The sequence below is a fragment of the Dermacentor variabilis genome, chromosome 3, assembly GCF_050947875.1.
Source record: "Dermacentor variabilis isolate Ectoservices chromosome 3, ASM5094787v1, whole genome shotgun sequence".
In the NCBI taxonomy this organism is placed as follows: Eukaryota; Metazoa; Arthropoda; class Arachnida; order Ixodida; family Ixodidae; genus Dermacentor; species Dermacentor variabilis.
In genome coordinates this window covers 153,383,851-153,406,259 of record NC_134570.1, presented here as the reverse complement: position 1 = coordinate 153,406,259, position 22,409 = coordinate 153,383,851, and the positions used below count along the sequence as shown (strand labels likewise).

The 22,409-nt window shown below is 47.2% G+C and overlaps 1 protein-coding gene across 2 annotated transcripts; it reads right to left on the bottom strand.

Moving 5' to 3' along the window:
• Window positions 1-821: 821 nt before the first annotated feature.
• LOC142576412 (uncharacterized) lies at window positions 822-22,159 on the bottom strand. 2 transcript variants are annotated; one of them, XM_075686539.1, is made up of 9 exons: window positions 21,693-22,159; window positions 20,158-20,307; window positions 13,134-13,457; window positions 9,229-9,549; window positions 7,606-7,786; window positions 5,716-6,027; window positions 4,936-5,184; window positions 3,982-4,155; window positions 822-1,153 (listed from the first exon to the last, which is right to left on the bottom strand). In XM_075686539.1, the coding sequence occupies exons 3-9, from the start codon at window positions 13,454-13,456 to the stop codon at window positions 884-886; spliced, it is 1,830 nt and encodes a 609-aa protein (XP_075542654.1). In that variant the 5' UTR covers window position 13,457; window positions 20,158-20,307; window positions 21,693-22,159; the 3' UTR covers window positions 822-883. The 2 variants fall into 2 exon arrangements, with proteins under 2 accessions (XP_075542654.1, XP_075542652.1); XM_075686537.1 differs by lacking the exons at window positions 20,158-20,307; window positions 21,693-22,159 and adding an exon at window positions 16,410-16,527.
• Window positions 22,160-22,409: the final 250 nt, after the last annotated feature.

Below are 22,409 nucleotides of genomic sequence, written 5' to 3'. Positions count from 1 at the left end.
GCATGGAGAAACGAGCGCGGTGCAGGTCGGGCTTGCGGGAAAACGATGGCTCCGCAACGGTGGATGCGTTGCACTCGCAGAATATGCCCCGTGAGGAACCTTGGGTCATTAAGTACGTACATCACCTTAACGCCTGCCAGCACGTGTGTATTTATTTATTTATTTATTTATTTATTTAAGAATACTGCCAATCTCGTCACAGATTATAGCAGCGAAGGGACATGAAAGGTCTGTTGGTTTAACAGAGTCATACATGCGTAACATTTACATTGCTATTTGAACAGTACATAAAAAAATGGTTTTGGTTACATCATCTATACATAGAAGAAAAAGAAAAACAATACGTTTGTAACAGTGACATAGGCTAGACACTCAGTAAGTTTGATGTTTCTGTGTTTGTTATATTTCATGCTTCTTCGGATTTCGAGTTTTGTATTTCCAGTTTTAATAAAACCTGTAATTTCAGTTTGATTTCGTACTTAATCTTGTATCATTAAGATGTTCTGGTGCTATCTTCCTCCGCCAGCAGTCAGAACCTTTTCTGTACTACTGTACATTTCTTGTTTTCATATTGTTTAGAATTTTCTGATCAGTGAAATTCAGTTCCGATTCTGCCATTTATATCATGTACGCATATTTCTGTCAAGACGTCCGACTACATTAACTGACCACGGGACCTCTTTCTGTATATTATAACTTGTAATTCTGTCATTCTTAAGAAATGAAGTTTATGCAGGACATAAATGTGTACTCAATGAGCATAAGGGGCCGCTCAATGGGGGACTGGTACTAGCTCTCACCATCTTACTTTCGCCACGTAAATCGGCAGCCTGTTCCTGAGAGCAAACTCAAAAGCCCCATGGTTTCTTTCTCGGGAATATAATCAAAGCGACCACGGAACACAATGATTAATATGTGCACCAGCGTTGGCGCAACAAAACTTCCAGGTTTTTTTAACAGCGACGTCGTGCAGCCGTAATGCGTTTCTGCGTGACAAAGACGTGCGCCCATGTCCGAACTCGCCGTGCAGCACTGACTTGTAGCTACTCCCGTCGCTGGTGTCCCGGCTGACCGCCTGGCGGGCGAGGGAGAGGGCGCCGAAGCGGTACGTTCTTGCCAGCAGGTGAACGCACGCCTGCAGCTCTTCGGGCACCTGCGTATTTTTTTTAAATTTTTTTTTAGACGCAAGCTCTTGTATATCTATACTCTCGCCATTTAGCATCTATCTGGAAGCGCAGCAGCTGTACCCTACATTCCATAATCGGTGAAATGCGCCACGCCCCCCCCCCCCCATATATATATTATATATATATATATATATATATATATATATATATATATATATATATATATATATATGCAGAGATGAAGCAAGATCGATGTACTCGGGGACATGACGCAGTGACCGATAGTCGGGCGGAGAACGTAATGAGGAGGAAACAATTCGTGCCGCTTCTTTCGATCTCATCGCTGCTTTGCTGCGGCAAGAAAAAAAGAATAGTTAATTTTCCTCTTCGAAGACTTGACCTGAGTGTTAAAAAGCTGTTATTCTTTGGTTTAGGGCATATACCGTGTGATTAAGCCACTGGAATGTTTACTCCACGGCACAGGAAGTTCTTATTGAGTCGGACCGAAAGCCCTATTAAATTAGCATCTCATTGCTTTTCTTGTGTAATATTCAATAATGATTATTGAATCTGACTGATTTAATTGCTATTATCTTGACATGCAATTTTGCCTTTCAAGAACATTTACCTCATATCAGTCATGAAAATTGACCTGTAATTATAACTTGGAATTATTCACCCATTTCTTCCTCAATCCGCCATAATGGTTATGAGTCACATGTTCGTTGAACAACCACAACAACCTTCAGCCCTTCACAATTTATGCTTCAATTAGCATGTGCGTTCCAAGATAAGTGTGCATGAAAATGCACACCTAAAAATATTATGTTGCTAACAGCAGGTGCGACATCGTCCGGAAATTTTATTGTCACATTACTCCTGAACGGAAAGTTTCAAGGCCAGAGTATAAGAAGGGAGGACAAAATAGGCCGATGGAAAATATTTACATTTTGGTAATGTGGTAACGACAATAACAAAATAAAATACAAGCAACTACGTTAGAACGAAAAAAATATGGTTCGCGTGCGCTGTCACTTCGGCAAAAGTGCGAGTTACCTTGGCATGCTTGGCGAGACATAAAGTAAAACATCAAAAAAAAAAAAGAAAAAAGAAAAAAGAAAGAAACGAAGAAAGCGACGAGTGCTCAGTAATCCTTTTCAACGTTCCTAATTAAGATAGAAACGTTAATATGTCGCTACACACTACAATTATTTTATTTCTCATCACGATCGGACATAAATTTAGTGTATATAAAGTAGAGTTCGCTCGACACATCGAGAAACATTGCTGACAACGGTCGTAGATGCATCTTGGAACACCACCTTAAATATTCTGCAAAGCTTATGTATTATTATGTTGTACAATGTAGTGTTACTGTGATTACTATAATTAGTAATAGTATTACTATTACTATTATTAGTACTTATGTAGCATTATGCACACGTATTTAACTTCCCCTACTGTTATGCCACAATCGTTGCCCCGTTTTTGTAACTTTCATCCCCGTGGTAAATGTAATTATGCCGACAGGGGGCTAAATATTGTTCTGCTCGTAAAACACAACTATTTTAAACGCTCCGCAGCACTTGAATACGCAACTTATTGAAGACCGCTCTAAACCCAGACATACTCAACTTACCCCGCCTTTACCCATAACGTCCCCCTTATTTTCACTACATATAAACAGATGGCTCGATTAATTCACCGAGGACAAGGAGCAAAGGCAACACGAACCCCGTATAACGCACTAAAGTGTAAATAAAGCAAAGGTTAAGTGAATAGAGGCAGTGCTAATTAGGTCAGTAGAGTTAAAGTTTTTCCTCAAATTTCAAGTAAAATACGCCTCCCCCCTCCTCTTTCACTACCACAGAATTTTAACTCGGTATCACATATAGTTCTTTAGGAATCTGGGAAATATAGTGGATAACGGCAGTACGACACACCGGAACGGTTGAACAAGTTATGTTCTACAAAATCTACGCGCTTCGTACAACGCATGAAAATTCTGAGAAAATAAGTGTTGCGTAATTTTTCTTTTTGCGATAACAATTAAGCTCAAACCCCATGTCACCGATCTTGTGCGCCAAAGTGACGAGATGGGTCATCGCGCGAGCACAACGCTCGGTTCTAGAAATCTAAAATTCGTCGCTAGTCGCCCGGAAGTGTTACGACTAGCCAAAAACACAATGCACGTCAGTCAAGTACTACCGGTTATCACGCGGAGAGCGCAAACAACCGAATTTCGATACGCGAAAAGGTTAAAAAAAAACTACTACAAGACTTTCAGAATGAGGTCAGGCGTCACGCCAGTTTCGGTGCGCAAAGCCTTCACCCGCGTGGGGTACTATTTGTAGGCGACGAGTGGACGCAACAGCCATTTCAATGCGTCGCTTGTCGTCGCGCGCAAAAGCGCTTACATGGGGTTTATGTTTTTATACGGACACTCCAAGCGAATTTTTCCGCTGCCGCCGACGTGGGGCTCCGCATATATTTAGGCATATGTATGCTGCATGCTTATTAATGCCGTCTTTGCGGGTTATACTGCCGCACCGTTCAATCACAAAAGTTGCCCATACTAGGTTATACGTTCTCGACTAAATCATTTCTCAGAATCTTGAGAATGGCAGCCCGCAAACAAATTTCTAGATAGAGAAAATTCACAGCGCATCACCGTCCGAAAAGTTGAAGCGCGAAGTTATAAATCTTGCTATCGATCCAAGTCCGTGCTTCGCCCTTCGGGCGAAAGTGCCAATGTTTTCCATGGCACTTACTTATTTTTACGCACCTCAAAGACCCTGAAACTGTGGTTATAGATTGTTCCGTGTACCCCGCCTCGGTGGAGTGCAGCTCCTACCTGAGGCACGTGCTCTCCGTGGCTCAGAGGGAGCAGCTCTTGCGCAGTTCCACCGTGGGGCAAAGCAGGGCACAGAAAGACAGCAAGCGAGAAGGCCACGTAGTTGAGCAGCGCGGTCGCCTCGTGTCTCCCGAGCAGCGCCGACAGTTGCGCCAGTTGTTCGGGACTGTCGACCTGTGCAAAGGGACAGAGCAAGCACGGCACCGAATTGAAACGTTGTCTTCTCACTAAACCAATCACCTCAAAATTGCCACTTTTACAGCCTAGTTTCCAAAGCCTAACTGAAGACTATAGGTCTAAGCGTGGTCACGGTCGTTTTCAACTGCGCGCCGGGGTTAAATGGTTTGAACGCCTGGAAATCGCCCCAGCCGATGAAGTGCCTAGTCTTTTTGACTGCGGCACACGGCTGACGTTTTTTTCCGCGGCTCAGCCTACGGGTTTTTTATATTGAAGCACAGTGGTCCGTACCTCCTTATACGGGTGAGCGTTAGAATTTCAAATATTAAAGGTGATTATTTCATTGGTTAATGAGTATGTGAGTACACGAGCGTATTCTTCAATCAAATGAACATCCGTGAGAGCCCAGAGCAAAGTATGAAGGCCTAGAAACATTACGAGTGGCGATTTCAGCGCACTCAAAAAAAAAAAAAAAGATGATGTTACACATAATCCCTCACATAACATATTGCGCTAAAGCGTTTTTGAACGTATATGCTACCATAATAACATTTAACATCTAAAAGCATTGCCGTACATCTACGTTACAGGAAACGAAACTAACGTGTCGTAAAAGAGAAAACCACGTCATATTAAATGCGCGATGCTACGGAATGTGCAAAATGTGGAGCGCCACACTTGTATTGCGCACACTTGCGTGTGGTAGAGCGTAAGAAAAATCACGCCAACGAAATTTCCACAAGCTGATCGATCGCAAGTGCAGCTGCGCTGTCTTACCTGAACAAGAACGCGCGGTTCTTTCGAGGCATTCTTGCCGAGGACGACGTCGCCCAGCAGAATGCGCGCGTACTCCTCCCACGACCATGCCTTGTTGTTGCCGTACTCCATGGCCAGTGTGCTAATGTTGGTAAGAGCGACATGGTGAACGGGCTCAGCGCCGGAAGTTGCCGAAGTCGGGTGTCCAGAAGAAGACGCGACGCGGCCCACTCGAATGATGGCGGACAGTTGCTGGTCGACCGCAAGCACCTGAAAGAGCAGCACGGCTCAACAGGTTGCGGATATCTACGTACAAGTCTCCCCTCCAGGTGTCAGTTGATTCTGTCGATTGAAAATTTAGTTTCAACACAATTCAGGAAACTTCATAACCATGAAAACCGAACAGCCGCCACCGAACTGTGCATCGAATTGGTGGCGTCACCGAATGCATGCATTTGCAGTCGCTTATCTACGGGCGCGCAGCTAAAAAAAATGTAGGTGTGACCCTGAAATCTCTCTGTAATCGTCATGTTTCTTGTTTTGCATTTGTTCACGTGCGCCGATATCTGCCGTCTCTCTTTGTTGCCACGTTACGTCGTTCGCGCAAACATTTGGTAAAAGAGGGCTGGCGTTTTGTCAGGTCGATGACTGCCGTTTTTGTTCTCTCTTTGAATAATAATTTCTGTTGCTTACATCAGCTTCAAATGAAAGCAACGCAAGCTTGAAAGACTAAAAAAATTTAAAAAAAATTAAACTCAGCACGATCTGTAAGCGGATGTAAGCCAATCTCCGACAACGCACCTGCGCGGCTTCCTCCTCGAGCCTTCGAGACGGCGCCTTGACGAGAGCGAAGCCGGCGAGGATCTTATTCAGCAGCGCGTCCTTGTCGGGCTTGCCCAGGACGCCTCGGAGGCGAAGGGAGGGCGTGGACTCCGGCGGGTCTAGGAAGAGGACCACGCTCTGAGCTTGTCTGCGGCGACGCGCAGCGGTCAGCGATGGCCGGAAGATGGCCGCCAAGCCGAGCTCACGGTCCAGCAGCCCCGCAACGCGGGTCAGGTTGGGCAGAGTGAGCGACGACGACGTGTCCTCCGGCGATGCTTCGTACGGATAGCGCTGGGCCGAGACAAAAGTCCTCTCACAGCGACAGTCAAGTACATATCGACGCTCACCTTAATTGACATCAGTCGCAGATTGAAAGGGATGAAAATCACGCAGGCACCGCGTCATAGAGGAGGCGCTTCAATACGAAGCAATATTCCGAACTACGAAGACTCGATATACAGTGGTGTATCTTACCAAAGTCGCAGCAGCTTTCATGTATTAAGGAAAGCTTTGTGTGCGAATGAAACAAAGTAAGTTTTTACCAGCCTCCCGTAGAATTAGGCGGCTGTATTGTGCTTTTATGCAACCCGCCGCGGTTGCTCAGTGGCTATGGTGTTAGGCTGCTGAGCACGAGGTCGCGGGATCTAATCCCGGCCACGGCGGCTGCATTTCGATGTGGGCGAAATGCGAAAACACCTGTGTACTTAGATTTAGGTGCACGTTAAAGAACCCCAGGCGGTAGAAATTTCCGGAGTCCTCCACTACGGCGTGCCTCATAATCAGAAAGTGGTTTTGGCACGTAAAACCTTATAATTTTTTGTGTGTTTTTGTGCAAAATGCTGCCAATAAGTTGAAGTCATGAAGTTTTAAATAATCATGGTTAAGGCCACAATTTCAATGCAAGATTTGTAGTGCACGCTTGAAAACGTTCCTTTAAACTGTTTTCCACATTTAAAACAAGGTTTCTCTGAAGACCAAGCCACATACCGCGACGGCGTTTAAACATTTAAACATTGAATACTTGGGGCATCATTAAATTATACTTTGTCAATTTCCATCACTCTATTCGTCACTGATCTCTCATTTCTTGTCTTTTCAATCACACTTCATTCACGCAAAGTTAATCACGTTTTAGGCATCTTTGGTATCATTAGTTTTTGCTGATAGCCAATGACCCGGTCTCGGGCAGTCCTGGAAAACTTATCATGGACAAAGGCCCGAGACGCTACGTACGCAAGAAGCTTGTTGGCTGAATGCAGCTCCTCAGAATTCCTGGGCGATACGGGACTACGAAACTAATATACCGCAGTGTTCACTATCCAGCGCAGCCAGACGAGAGGCCTCATCACCGCAGTTCTTACGTTGCAAGTCTAATACCTATTCATCGCAACTCGAACACCCTGCAGACGTTGTTGTTCCAAAAGACCAACTATAGGCGAAACATTGACGATAAATCGAGTGAAAAGGGTTGAGCGCGACGTTCAGGCATACGACGACACCGGTGTATAGATTAGCAAACGGGCGTAGCCGATGAATGAATTGAATTGCGCAAATAACCGGTGGCCTACTATAACTAGGCCATGGTTGGGCCTAGTATGGGCCAAGAGAAAGGAAGCGAAGTCGAGGACGGGCAGAGAATCAGGTGGCGCGATGAAATAATCGAATTTGCAGGCCTAAGATGGTTCCAGTCAGCCAACCCAACACGGGAGTGCAGTTTCAGACCCCTGGTATAGAGGCCTCCGTCCTGCAGTCGGCATACATAGGATCATGATTATTATTATTATCTATCCACCACGATCGTTTCTGCGAAATGCCACAAGCTTGGCGAGGAAGCATTTAATTCCGAGGGCGCACCAGTCAAGAACGCACCTCGAGACCATAGTGACGGAAGAGGTCCTCGAGGTCCGGCCATGGTCCTCGGCTCCTCTCCTTCGAGACGCAGCGCAGGAAGAAGTCCGAGGCGCGCGACATGAAGCTGGCGTTGCGGCTGCTCGCATCCACGCTCGCATCGGCTTGGTGGAACTCGTGGAACATGTTCTCCAAGCGGTACCTGAGTCACGTTCGTGACCAATGTTTAGGCGAACTTTCACAGTTATGTACACGACACAGCCCCTACAGCACCACGTAGACCCTGGCTAATCAGTTCCAGAACCTGTTGCGGAAGCGTCCGTCTTGTGGACTTTCGCAGAAATGTTTCGCCATAGGCGGTGTCCCTGTGTTTAGAAAAGTCGATCAATTCAGGCCCGCTCTGCGATCACCTAGCGTCTTGGTTAGCTCAAACGGTAGGCGACGGCCCCTCAAGCCCGGATGATAAAGTTACAGTGACGGACGGGATTGCCACTGAGGTAGCTGGATGGTCGAGTTCCGATAGATGCGAGTTCTGCTCCTCATCGGCGGAAAGTTGCCTTGTCCTTAACTTACATTTCCCTTTTCCATATATTTCCTACATTTCATTAACAGAACACTTAATTTGCCCTGTGCTTTCCCTAAATTCATAGTCTCTTAAGTTCATGTCAAGCAAGCGCTTGTGCGCCTCCGACGTCTTCTGCGTCCTATGTCTTGTACTGCGCGGTAGAGGTATAAAAAGCAATCGAACACGCAAAGAACGAAACAAAGAAAAGAAGAAGCACTAGCAAGCCTGACATTGTACCTTGCTTTGCTAAAACCTAATATTTTTATTGCTTTCTTCCACATGTGAAGTGGAGGATGCGGCGAATGAGTACTCCACCCGTTCGTCTTTGTAATTTTTTTAGTACTTGAAGGCTCTCATAGCTTTCCTGCAAAACTGATCGAGCGATATGATGTGCCATCGTGCGCGTCGTCCACATGTAAGGTATTTAAGTAGATGTGTGCGAATATTCCTGAATTTCGAATAGCAAATCGAACATTCTTCTATTCGGCAAGGTTTTCGAACGAAATATACGCTTTTCATAAACACGATTATCGTTTTATTAGTGTTCTCATTTAGGAAACATGAAGTGCGTTGAATGAAACATAATATTACGATATATTTCAGTCACATGGTCAAAGCAGGTGTTCTAAAGTTAAGTAGTAGTTAACAGGCTTCGTCGTTCAGGAAGTCAGACCTTACCGGGTAAACCAGGTTCATTCGCACTCACCGAAGAGTCCCGTGTATGCGAGAAAACTACATATTTGTTCCTAATGGTCTATTTTGTGCTATAAATTAGGAATAATTTATAACCTGCAACGTAATGACGGAACCTTGCAAATACTATGGTATGAGCATTGTTTTGGAATAATGAGGAAAGCGACTGTTCATTATTCGAAAACTATTTCTTAGAGTATTCGATATTCGATTCGATTCGCTTCTGGAACTATTCGGTTCGTGCTCGAGTCAAATTACTAATCGCACACCCCCAACGCATGCTTGACGCACAAGCGTGAAAAAAAAAAAGCTCCGCACAAGTCGCTTTGCTGTTGTTGATGAATCACGTCGGCATGCGACTCGTTGCCAAACACAACTGCACTCACATGAGCTGTCCCGCCGCGTAGAATCTGTAGGGCATGGCCGCGAGGGTGTCCTGGTGGAACCAGCGGCTGGGACACGCGTAGCTGTAGAAGTCCATGCACGGGTCGACCGTCTCGTCCAGCTTGCCCCCCAAGTACTCTCCCTGCCAGCGGCACACGGTCGAGCGGCAGCCATCCACTTGGCGGATGTACTCGGGCTCGCCCGTCTCCGCGCCGGCAGCGTTCAGCTGGCGGTCCTCGGCTGACGCAGCCGACCGCCGTGCTGCCCCCTTGCGAACGCGTTCGGCGCCGGAACGCACGAGGGACCCGGAGTGTCTCGAGTTGCTGCAGCCGTAAAGACCATCTAGAGTCCGACATAGGCTTACCTGCTTTGTAATTACCAGGGAGCACTATCCCGTCCGATGGTTCAGGCACAATGGAAAAGGAGGGCAAATGAACAGCTTCCGTCTAATCTATTTCTTCTCGGGTTTTGTGACGTTCCTTGACCCGTTATTTAAGGGGACAGGGTGAGCCTCATCTTTCCCATGTATTTTTGGGCATATTGTGGTGCACTTTTCTCAGCAACTAATAAAGATAGTGGCAAGATATTTACTTCATTTTGTTCAGAATTTCATCTTCTAGCCGCTGTACGAAAATTATTTTAGTATACGAGAAATTAAATTATTAGGGATATTTTTTACTTTCTACACACTAATTTTGACCAAATTTTGCACATATTTTTATTTTAATATAAACAAATTCATTCGCACGCTAATAATTTTGCTACAGTGAATTACCACATATATGTACTGTATGCACAGAAAAAGTCAGCTTGATATCTATTGTCATTTCGAAAATAATGGTACTGACGTAACAAAAGATCTTGTTTTGAGAAAACTGAGGTTAAAGTAAACAAAACCAGCATACTCAGAACAGCACCGCATGGAAAACGTGTAAGCCGCGCAGCAGCGTCTCATGCTTTTCTTGGCCAACAACTTGGATGGTTGCCAGAGAGCTTTCTCTTTCAGCTAAAATTAGGAATATTTCGTGTTTTTTTTAATTTTTAGTAAAAGTGAAGAAAACACACCGCTCGTAAAGGGGGTGTGTCGCTGACCGCTTTGCATTCAGATAGTTTTTTCAGGTTGGTATAAATTGCACAGAATAGAGTGTGATACATCAAATGATGCAGAAAATAATGTACTTTCATATTTAGAAAAAAACTAAAAATTGATTTTTTTCGTATTTTTTGCTTACCCTGTCCCCTTAAATCGCTTTCTTTTTTTATTTCAGAACAACTGATTTCTCTAACCCTTGAAGGCAATAAGTCTCGACATTTATGAATAATCAATGAAATAAAACGCGATAATTCGTTTAAAAAGATGAATTTACTAACCAGATAATCGTTTCAAGCTTTATGAACGAAGTTAAGAACGGTTCTAGCGCCAGAGTTTACTATGGGTATATTTGTAAGAAACTCTATTGTTTGGCATGCCACGCAGACTCGGTCCCGAGAGTGCATGGACTTCTGAGAACACGGCAGGCAATGATGTCATAGACGATGGCGAGGTCGTGTGCATCGTGAAGAAATTCTTCCCGAAATGATGCCGTTGTTAGCCGTCAAAACCTGTTGCGTCAATTAGTTGAGAGCCGGAGGCATCGGTGTAGCCTGCCTGCATCAGCCAGGGCTAGTGTGCTTCTGTTCTTGCGCATCTGTGCGTGCGCAGCTATTCGCGAACAGCGCAGGCACATTCGAATGAGAAGCTCACCAACTTGGCGAGTCAGCACCTCCTTCTAGCGAAGAGCAACGACTGCAAATGTCCGATAGGAACATTAACACCGTCGATGGCGCCAGTGTAAACAAGGAGCGTACCCAGCGTTCGCTACGTTGCGACAGCCACTTTGCTTTTAGAGCGCAGCTCTTTGGCGTCCGTTCCTGGGTTTCGCGTCGTCGTCGTCGTCGGCCTCGTAACCAGCTCCGCCCCCCTTTCATCCCCCCAGCGCTAGCAGCGACCGACTGATACCGCTGGATGCCGCTGACGCCGCTAGAGAGTCAAGATAACGTGACTGCATAGAACACCGTCGCCGCCATGCAGAAAGAGGAGGAAAGGGACCCCCCCCCCCCTGTTCTTGTGTGGCGGATAGGGTGCTCTTCAGTTGCCGACGCGCCGGTTATTCGTTGTCCCTGAAACCAACTCCGCAGCTGGGGTTGACTCACTATCGGCGTCAGCGGCATCAGTCAGTCGCTGCTATCTCTTCCCTCCTCCCTTTATCGTGTTGTCCGCTTGCTGCGCGCGCTTCTGCCCCCATCGTTTGCCGCTGGGTGTACACGCCGCCCCCCTCACCCCTCTTCCTGCGAGTCTCCGGTTGTCAAAGCGCCGGCTCGAACTTAATTCCTTTCTTCGCTCCTCCTCCAATGCAACCCCTGTGCGGTGGCAATCAGAGAGCCAGATCGGTGGCGGCGGATCTGTATATGTGCACCGCCCGAGCCGAAATTGCCGCTGCCGTTCGCCCTGTGCGGTGGCAATCAGAGAGCCAGATCGGTGGCGGCTTGACATAAAGACAAACAGCAATTTCCTAACACTTATGCGGGAGAACATCCCGTTCCTCTCGCTCGTAACGCGTCCCACGGCTGTGACAACCTCGCGAGGCACTTGTATACATCTCGTCTTTGAGAATCAAGCATTGGTGTACCAAGTCGAACATATATCAGTCTATTTCTCCGACCACAAAGCTTCCTTCATGACTGTCAAAAACTGTTAGTGGAGTCTCTGTTAAAGGAATACGTGTGAAAAATAAAAAAAAATTCTGTGATAGCGCATACATGTGTTGCTCGATTTCTTTGCCTCAATCTATCGAAAAGGTGAAACAGCTTATTTGCTGCGCTCAAACTTCGCATTAGGAAGTAACGTAATCGTCGGTAATTTTTTTTCAAAAGTTCACTAACGGCTCCGTTCCCTCGGCTTTGTTGCACTGATGCGGATGCTTTCGTGCGACGCGAAAATAACCATCGTTAAGAAGTGGCCGAAATGCCGGTGTTCAAGTCGTAGCAAAATTCTACCGTAGCGTGTGCAGCAACGTTCGCAGTGCTGTGATAACTGAATAACTCGCGTCTGCGACATTAAGTGATACGAAAGCGACTGTCGGTGTGTTAAAACTAATCTATTGCCATATCCGAAGCGCTCGCACAACGCCAGTGTTCCTTAATAGCAAACTGTTACTCTAATGCAAAAAACCACGACGTCTGCAGTGCCATCAGACCCCACCCCCCGCCCCCCGAAGTAGGCGGGGAAACAAATCAGATGTCAATAAGTACGCGACCCATAGTTCCTGATATCTCCGCCTTTTTGGAAGAGAAGTTCACCCTCCTCATCAATAGAGTGGCCTCGGCTCGAGTGCGGGTGTCCTAGTCTGTACGAGCTCGTCTTCGATCATGGCGTCAAGTTCCATCACGTAGGCAGTCGGAGCCAGTCACAGGGCGTCGCCGCTCTGTGAGCCTATCAGAGATGACAAGATGGCGAACTCAACAAAATGGCGCAACCTCATAGTGTTGGGAATAGCACCTCCGGCTCTCGAGGTGTCACTGCAAGATGCGGCCACCCGCGCTCGCGCAACGTGACAGTTGACGACTGGCGCCGGGTGCTACACTTCACGTCGGGTATCGCCTACTATACGCTGCCGAACTATTCGTTTTCTACATGCTTATTGTGTCGTGTGAAAATTTTCACGTTGGTTTATGTGTTTAGCCTGGGCTTTAGTTGTGTTCCAAAATGATGCCGTTTGCAATGGGTAAATTTGTTCGCACTGTTACAAATAATGAACTAACACCTACTCAAGCGCGGTACGCGTCACTGTGGCGGGACATGCCGGGCGGCTAAAGGCGCCCTCTGCGATCGCTTGCGGACGTAGCAGGAACAATGTGGAGCACTCACGTCCGCTGCCCCCCGCCATCGCTCTGGAGCCCACTGCCGGGCGAAAGTGGCGCCGCGAGGCGGGCGTCGGCGTCGCCCGCCGATGCCCGGTGCCTGTGCGCCGCTAACTGCGAGGCGGCGCCACCTACGTCGTCGCGCCTCGCCGACGTCGCCATCATGGAAGAGACGACGAGGATGCCGGCGATGGCTGTAAAAGTCCAGATGTACGAGCGGGAGCCGATGGCGGCTGACACGTGTTCTGAGAAGGTAGACGGCTTGCTTCGCGGCTCCCCAGCTGGCGCCGGGCAAAGCGCTGCTTCTTCCTCGGCCACCGCGTGCAACATCCTGCGAGGCAGGTAAAACCGAACGCCAGGCGCGCGTGTGAAGCTCGACGACAACCGCACCAAACGCCTAGAGAATGGGGCACCAAATTATTTCGCCGATAGTGATAATAAGATCTCTCCACGAACGACGAGGCCGGTGACAACCAGCAAGCAATATAACGTGGCGCGCATGCCGCCTACTCCAATATTTTATGTTCATAGACACTTATATGTGAACGTTAACTTCATTACAGAGCCGCGGACAGCTGTTTAAGAAGGCTTTTGCGTTGTTGTAGCTGCAAGCATCAGAAAAATATATAACAATTCATCAAACTAATATTCTCATACAGTTCAACAATTGCAACCACTTAAAGAAACATAAGCGAAGTCAATATGCAAGCAGCGAGTCATTAGTGAAAAAGTTGAGGTAGGCCCCTCAACTGTTATGTGTGAAAAAATGTTGTTTGAAAAAAAAATGGTTGCATATTGAGGCAAAGTTTTCAAAGTGATCTTGTGTGGGGTGTTTTGCGTGGGTTCGTGATATGGCGCTCCGGGACTCGTTGGATAGCTTCGATTACCACTGATCAAGAACACACATGCGGAACGCACTACAGGAAGACATGTTTATTCCATTATATCGGAAAGCCCCTTCCCACTGTAGCCAGACTGGTCACATCCGTAGCTTATTTCCGTTGGCACGTAGGGGCCGCTAGCTCCTTCTTACTGCATATAACCAATATATAACACGCCCCTTTTTTCGCTTTTTTTACAAGTTCATATTGTTTGGAGGACGAACTTGTCTCCCAGATCGGGTATAGGACGTGGCTGGCAGAGAGCTGCTGGTGCTGCAGGGTACGTGTGCAAGCTGAGAGGCTTCAAGAATGCTTTGTGGTGTCTTATTTCTCGCTGGCGTGTCATTAGCCGGGCTGTAGTCAAGTTTGTTGACGCGTTGAATTAGCTTCAGCTTCCGGCAGGCATCTAGCCCCAAGATGGCAGCAGCTGGAAAACCGATTTCACAGAAATTAAATGCTGCTGATGAACTTGACGAGCTGCACTTAAGAAGGCACTCTCCCTGCCATGGCAGTGGTTCACCAGTGCAGGTGGTTATGCACTGGGATCACTGAGCAGTGGGGGATTGGACCATTTCTGCAGTTCATCTACAGAGATGAGGTTGACATCTGAACCAGTATCCAGTTTGAAGGAAACTTCATGTTCATTCACTTCGATCGTTTGGAGCCACGACGACGATGAGTGGTGGACGGCGCAAACAGTTAGCACATCTAACGAGAGAGGCGCATATTCGTTGTTCTCGTACAATGTTCGCACAACACGCGACTGGTCTGGGTGGCATTGGCGTGGTGGCTGTGGCTGTCGACACAATTCAGCGTAGTGGTTTAGTTTGCCGCAGTTGTGAGATAACTGACCATATGCTCGGCACTGGCTTGGCTGGTGCTGCTGGCCACACCTCGAGCACGTTATTTGGGCATTAGCATGGTGCTGTGGCTGTTAACGGTATGACGGTGCGCCTCCTCAGGATCTGTCATCAGTTTGTGAGACTGGTTGGTTGCGCCGATACAGTGCGAAACACTTCACTTTTCTGTGGTTGCATTTCTTCGGCGTACGTTTTGGACAATTGAGCCGCCATGCACTGGTCGATCACATTGCCCATTGTAAGCGTTTTCTCACGCAGAAGACGTTCTTTAAGTGCTTTGTAGTTAATTCCAAGGACCAGTCCATCCGTGATCATACGGTTGCGTGCCATGCCAAACGCATATTGATCTGCTTGTTTAGCAACAACATGCACAAATGCTTCAAAGGTCTGACCTTGCGATTGGTTCAGGTACGTCAGATGCATACATCGTATTGCCGTACTTGGCAAAATGCTGGTCCAAGCATTCCACGACTTCTTTTAATTTCCGCTCCGCTGTCAGAAACCCGAGGGCCTGGTACTTCTGCAAGAGCTCCGGTCCTCCGACGTGTAGCAGCAACGCAAGCCGCGTCTCGTCATCTTCTTTGGGGTATTTTGCAGCCACCTCGAAGATATGAAACTTTTGTTTCCAACCTCTCCGTCTTTTGTGGGCTTGCAGCTCGACAAGATCGGTGGGGTCGGTGGCAGGAACGACGCCATCGCACAGAAAAATATAGTTACTGCTCCACCGGAGAAACGACTTCTGACACCGTGTTATGCATGGGTTCGTGATATGCGCTTCGGGACGCGTTGTATGGCTTCTATTACCACTGATGAAGAACACACATGCGGAACGCACTACAGGCAGACATTCTGTTATTTCGAAAAGCCCTTTTCCACTGTAGCCAGACTAGTCACATCCGTAGCTCAAATACGCAGGGACGCAGGGAGTGCTACTTTCTGCTGGCTGTATATAACTTGCATATAACATAGGAAATTCCGTTCAGTTGAAGAAGCTACGGCAAGGACTACATAAGACGGAATGGAATATATATAAAACAAAGATTCAGTGCCTGCTTGTGTACGACACTTTTTACAAAGAATGAGTGCCTAGAACGGTGCAAAAAATTTAGGTACGCGGTACCTTCACACGCGTTAGCTTGTTTTACAACTAACAGCGTAATACTTGTGCTCTCTCTCAAGGGCAAGCCATCGTCTTCTGCAATGATTTTATGCGGATGCCAATGCTACACTTTTTATTTGTCAGTGGACCGAGCAGCACTTCGCCTATGTTGTGGGGCCGCCATGAACGGTGGGTGATAAGAAAGTAACTGAGTTGAGTGGAAGCAACCCTTACATTATAGTGGTCCTGGTAGCCTGCACTACAAATGGCGACACTAAAGCAACGTTCTGCTGTGACTTGTAGCGCGCTCCTTTACAGTCGCCAGTAAGAGACATCCTTACAAATGCACTCGCATGGGCTACCAAAAGGATTGCTAATGCATGCAGAAAAGAGACTATCTTTCAAGAGAGACTAGCTGTCAAGAGAGGGGCGTGTGCTCTTACCTTCTTAAATTCTCGTTCGTTGGCTGCGCTGCTCGGAATGCTACGCACCGGCCAGCCGGGTGTCACTTCTTCTTTGCCGCACGAGATCACGTGCGATCGCGTGCCCAGCTGGTAGACCCTCAGTTGTTGTTGTTGTGGCCTGTGATGCCAAGACCCTCAGTGGACGGTTAAACGCTTTCTTCTTTTTCGAGCACGACTGCCTTACGACAGAGTTAAAAAAAAAACAATTTGTAGTTATGACCCAGCATCGTGCTGCAAGTCTAGTAAAACTGTTAACGACATTCACCTCGACTCCATTTCCTGAAGTAAGCATGCCGAACAGCGCGGAGGCCGGACTCCCTGAGCAAGGGCTCTCGGATATGCCGCGAGCTTGGGCAAATCCACAACAGGTGGTAGACATCGGTGTCTCGTGTCAAGGTCTTACAGTTGGGGCAGCTGGCATCGTCCCTGATGAAGACCTTCCACTTTTGGTGATATATTGGACCCAGGACCTGTCATTGCCTCTATTCTCTACGGTAATATATTTGCGACAAAACTAATGAGTTGAAAAATAGGCTTACTATCGTAACGCAGCCAGGCGCAGAGGATTCAGATCATCTGCGCCAAACCGTGAAGTGAGCGGCCACACTATTGTTGCGTTCATTTCTGTTTTAAGGCGGTAGCATTAAGGGCCCCGTGTCGCAGAAAATTCGGTGTCGGTGTCGATGTTGGCGGAGTTGTCCGTGAACGAAAATTTCCGTATATATTTAGGTATGTGTGCATGCCACGCCTTGCTATCTGACATGCGGCATGTGCGCGTTATATTGCCACACCATTCTATCAAAAATTGCTCATAAGTTACCTTACATTCTTGACAATGTTATTCCTCGGAATTTTAGAATAACAACCCACAAAAAAGCGTCATGAAACAAAACACCGTCAGAGCATGCCCCACTTTATGGTAACTCTTCTCAGAATTTAATATTAAAAGTGCGAAACAATAACAGAAACCTGAAACTGATGTATTTCTTGGCGAGGCTGTGGATCACCAAGAAACACAGCCTCGCCGGACCACACAAGAAGCGGCGTTTCTACCAGAAAGCTCGCCTTCGTGTATAAGGCTCGCCGCCAGCGTTTATCGGTAAACATTAACGTCACATACGCTGCAATTGCCGGGAAGCGTGAGAAGCAGTAAGGGATGTTTGAATGCTATCGCGCTCCGCTCTTAAAGGCCAAGCTTAAGCGTCCACCAAATTTCTTAAAGCACAGTCTCTTAATTTAGGTGTTCCATTTTTATTACGGAAATCTGAATCTTTCTTGTAAACTAAAGACTTTTTCCTTGGCCTTCCGCATGCTCCACGTGGCTGTGATGTGTCTATTGTTGTTCCGGCAAGCCTGCGAAGATCAGCCAGACCCATAAGCTCACGCGGCGCTACTACGGCCAAGAAGTGCTTCATTACGAACAGAAATTCGGGCTGCGAGGCTTGCGCGAACTTTTTTCTTTATTTCTGAGAAGCGGTGTACTTAACCATACGCAGAGAAGTCGCTCGGGTGTTTCGAAAAATCTTCCAACAACTCACTTCTCGATAACGAGTTGTCATGAACGACAAGGCCACGTCCTGGTTGCTCTTCTGTCTATTTATGCAGTGCGAGTAAATGCAAGCGGAAGTAGTGAGATAACCTGGTGTCGAATGCAGCTGGAATACTTCCGTGACTGGCCACGCTTAAAGATATGCACGTATAACCCACGGTGCGGGCCGATTCCGCAGTACCTGCAGAAGGTACATCACGGCTTGGTTGGGCTCCTTGTCGTGGCGCCACCTGTCACTGTTTGAAGAAGTGTGCGGTAGGGGCGCACGTTGTCTGGTCGCGTTTTTTGATGGAATGTAAACGTCCGAATTATTTTTCTTGTACCGTGGTAGTTACGCAAGTGGACGTGACCATTCCTCACAGAAAAGTAAAGGCAGCCACGCATATGACGCGTTGCCATCAACGTTCACTTTGGAAACAAATGCGCGTACAACGAGAGAAAGTCAAGGTGAATAAGGAAAACAGTGCGCATTTACGCTGTCTACAAGCGGGCGTCTCCTGAACCAAACAAATGCAAAAGTACGAGAAAAGCTTTGTGCTAAGCAGCGTGAGCTACCCGATACCAACTCGGCCAGTGCACCACATTTTTATACATTCTTTGACACAGAATGAAGATACATGTTCGTTGTACGGAACGAACAGTGCGACACATTTAAGAACGTCATGTACGAGACATTCGATCCCGCGGTGTGATGCGGTGCCAGCGGTAGATACTCGTGAAGTTATAGCCGTAGACAGAGGTTAAGGCAAGCAATTACAGGTTAAGGTTATGCAATTACAGCGACCCCATGTTGTGGTCGCTGTAATTACCTCAGAACCACGACATCCATTTATTATGAACTTCTTCCTTCTTCGTTGTATTCATCCGCCAAGAAATTTGGTAATCCTATCGTGGACACATCACATACTCTACAGCTTTCGTCCTAGCCGTTCCTGGGACAATACGGTAGTGTGTTTTTCACACCACTGACTTTTACGTTTTTTCTAGGTCCTTCATGATAATCTTTAGAGTAATTTCTTTCATAATTTTCGTCCCCTTCCGTACTCCTATGAACGCACACCTGGAGCAATCGAGTCATTTCGCACAAAAATGTAGGTCAGTGGTTTTGGCGCGGGGTTGTGATCTGGCTGGTAGAATGGGCTGACGGGGAGGGCTGCGCAGCCATAGAACTGCCAGAAACTGGTGCTGATGAAACGGCTAGTACGATGGGTGATCGTCCGGCAATTTCTGTTAATTTGTCAGCGTGCATGTCAAAGTGGAAAGTCGACAGGGATAGGTCTGACGCCGTGGCCAAGAGCGCCTGCACGAACGCTGGTAGTCGCTTCAGGTGAAGCTCCCGCAGAAGCTGCTCGTCAGAAATTGCCGCTCGATCTCCTAATGGGGCTTGCATGCGACGGAGAAGGTCGGAGGTCACCGAGTTCCCCCGAGGAAATAAATGAGCTGTCGCAGACGCTTACGTTCGGGCACCCCAGCACGGTACGCTCGAGTACTCTTTTGTCACTGGTGCATTGGAGATTACGTCGTGCACTTCCAGCGCGACGTCGTTGGGAAGGCAGTACTGGATGAGGGCAAAGCGAGCGCGTTGTGATCTTATGCGGCGCAGGCGGAACAATAGTTCCGCTTGCGCAAGTCATATTTCAAGATATTTTGCCAGAAATGGGGATATATTGCCAGAAATGGGGAATTAAGGCGAACACGGGCCGCTTGGACGGCGGCCAGTGAAGAGGATGCCTCGCATGCATGTTCTTCGTTGGAAGCGTTGTGTTGGGCTACTCCTGGTCATTACTGAAGAGCCAAAGCTCAGATGACACGAACCCTTGTCACGGCAAAGGCCAATAGTTGAAGTCACCTGACAGTAGGATCTCCCGTCCAAAAGAACGAAGAACCCTATCCTGTGTGCGTGTGTCCTGTACGCCAAAAGGAAAATACGCATTTACTATGGTAAAGGGCCAACATCCAGGGAGATTCAGCTGTATCGCTTGAATTTCACACTCAGGGGTAGAAAGCTAAAACTAAATTTTGGCCTTATGGCATATTTTATGCCTTATGGCAGCGATAAACAGCAATTATCCCAGTCCCAGACAATCTCTCTAATGTCTCTGATGGAGATAGATCAGCATCGACACCTCTGACTATTCCCTTAGTGCACGTGAGGCAAGCAGGGATGAAGGCACTCACCGGCAGTGACGAGAATGATGAAGACTGAAGCAAAACCGCGACACAGGTCTGGTCTGGTGATCTGCACACGATACCTAGAGGGCCGAACTGTTTCGCTTCTGTGATGGTCTGGTATGCAGAGGTAGCAGCACGGAGAGATTTCTTGATATCCTGGGGGTTGGTGAGCCGTATTGAGCCTCCATTAGAAGGAATCAGAGCCACCGCGATGCTTCTCGCGCCATTGCGGGTAAACAAATAATGAGGTAATTCGCCTGTCGGAATAGATGCTGTCAAAGGGGAAAGACCCCTGCCTGGGGAGTTTTTGGACATCAGCTAAGGATGAAGCAGGCGCAAGAATAGTTACGAGATCAACCAATGAGCTTAGAAAATCCTAATGCCACCCAAAACCTGCTCAAGTAACAGGTGCACTGCCGCAACCCACCCTAGGGAATCGACCATGAATTGGGTGGTGAGAAAACTGCTGTTATCAATTTTTTAAAAGAAAATAAAGTGAAAAGAAATGTGTCTTGTAAATGTGAATTAAAATGTCTGCTCTTACAGTATGTTTTATTGCTGCTGATGCTCGAAAGACCGTCTTTCTCGGCCCAAGGGCACAACCACAAAGGTTGGCGTTAGATGCACAATATCATTCTTCCTTTGAGGCGAATAATTCTTCGCCTCGTTCCCGTTACCTTGCGGTATGTGCGTATTTCTTGTCTCACCTCGCTTCTAACTTTTCAAATAAAAAGAAATGCATAACCGAAAGTGCAATGAAACCTTTTCCTTCGAGCGCAGCATCTCAATGCGCTAACCACTAGGCCGCGATCGCTTTCTTTCTTTATTGGCTGTGCAAATTCAGTGGAATACAATCGCAATGACGGTGATATTTACACTTCAGTGGCTTTCTTTAAGCGCACTCACCAACGTCAATAAAGAAAAAAAATAGCGGAAGGTAAAGCTTACTCAAACATGCTAATTCATCTAATACGGCGAGCCAATGTGGCGGCTATGGTTGAGCTCTGTAGGCCTCACGGATGTGTGCGACACTTTCTATAAAGGTTTTTGCAGAATGTGCGTTAACGTCGGCATGACGTGCTTGCATTCTTGTGTTCCACAGGTTGTGAAATCTTAGGAACATGAACATGTTTTAGGGGCGCCGTCCTCGCTGTCTGCAGTTAAGAATTGAATCATACGTGGTGTTATTGGACATTCTTACTTAAATGTACTTCAGTGCACACCTAGACCACGATCGCACGCATATTCGTTTCGCGCGTGAGCCGACTATAGCTCTTTGAAGTTTCGTGCGCACTCAGGCGCCAGCTTCTCGAGTTCGTTCCTCGTGACAGCTCGCATACTGTAGGCGGCACTGTCTTCGGTATAGATACACATTACCTAGGAATTTCCTCGTGGCAGCTCACGCTACGTAGAAACTGTGCGACCCTGTACCGCCTTCATGATCGGCCGAGTTCGAGAGGTTGTAACGTTTTATCGCCGGAGTGCAAAGGGCATCGTCGGTTTAACGTACACTACATGACTCAGCCATACTATGTACGTACCAGTGTATAACAAATAGTCGCTGACGATGTCACAATCCAGGTTTCTCTCGCTTACGCTCGTCCAGTATTCATCTGGAACCCAACAGTCGGCATGTTGTAAGTTGGTGTCGAATGGCCGGAGTAGAAATCATGTTGTCAGCGTCATACGATCGTCGTCACTGTCGTCTCGCTGCTGTCGTCACAGACACGACTACTCTATTTAAACAAACGCGAATTGGTTAACCTGGTAGCGCTTTGCAGAATCCCAAACAATGCTGCAAAGCACGCTACCTGAAAAATACTTTGCATGACATCGATTCCCACAGTGCGTGTTATGAGTGCCGTGTTTCATTTTTAACATCGGCAAAGTCCAGCTGCACAACGTCGAAAGAATACTTCGAGCAAATTGGAATTGTTATTTGTTTACCACGTGAATTATATATGTATTTGCTGCATTACATTTATAAAGCGTTTTACATATTCCCAGATATAATTTTTTCCCATTGAATACGCTCCTGCAACTTCGCATGTTTTCCAGAAGCCGTCATGGCCTCCTGACTGTAGGCTGTTATCATATAGTTGCAGGGTATTTTGTCGGCGGCCCGTTCTAGAACGTAAAACTTGTTTTCATATAACTCTTTATTTCTTACGTGCCTTCCGAGATATTTGCCACGTGCCCATTCTCACTCGTCGCATTCTTCACCATGGCCAGTCTAGGCAAGGCATCGTCATCAGACA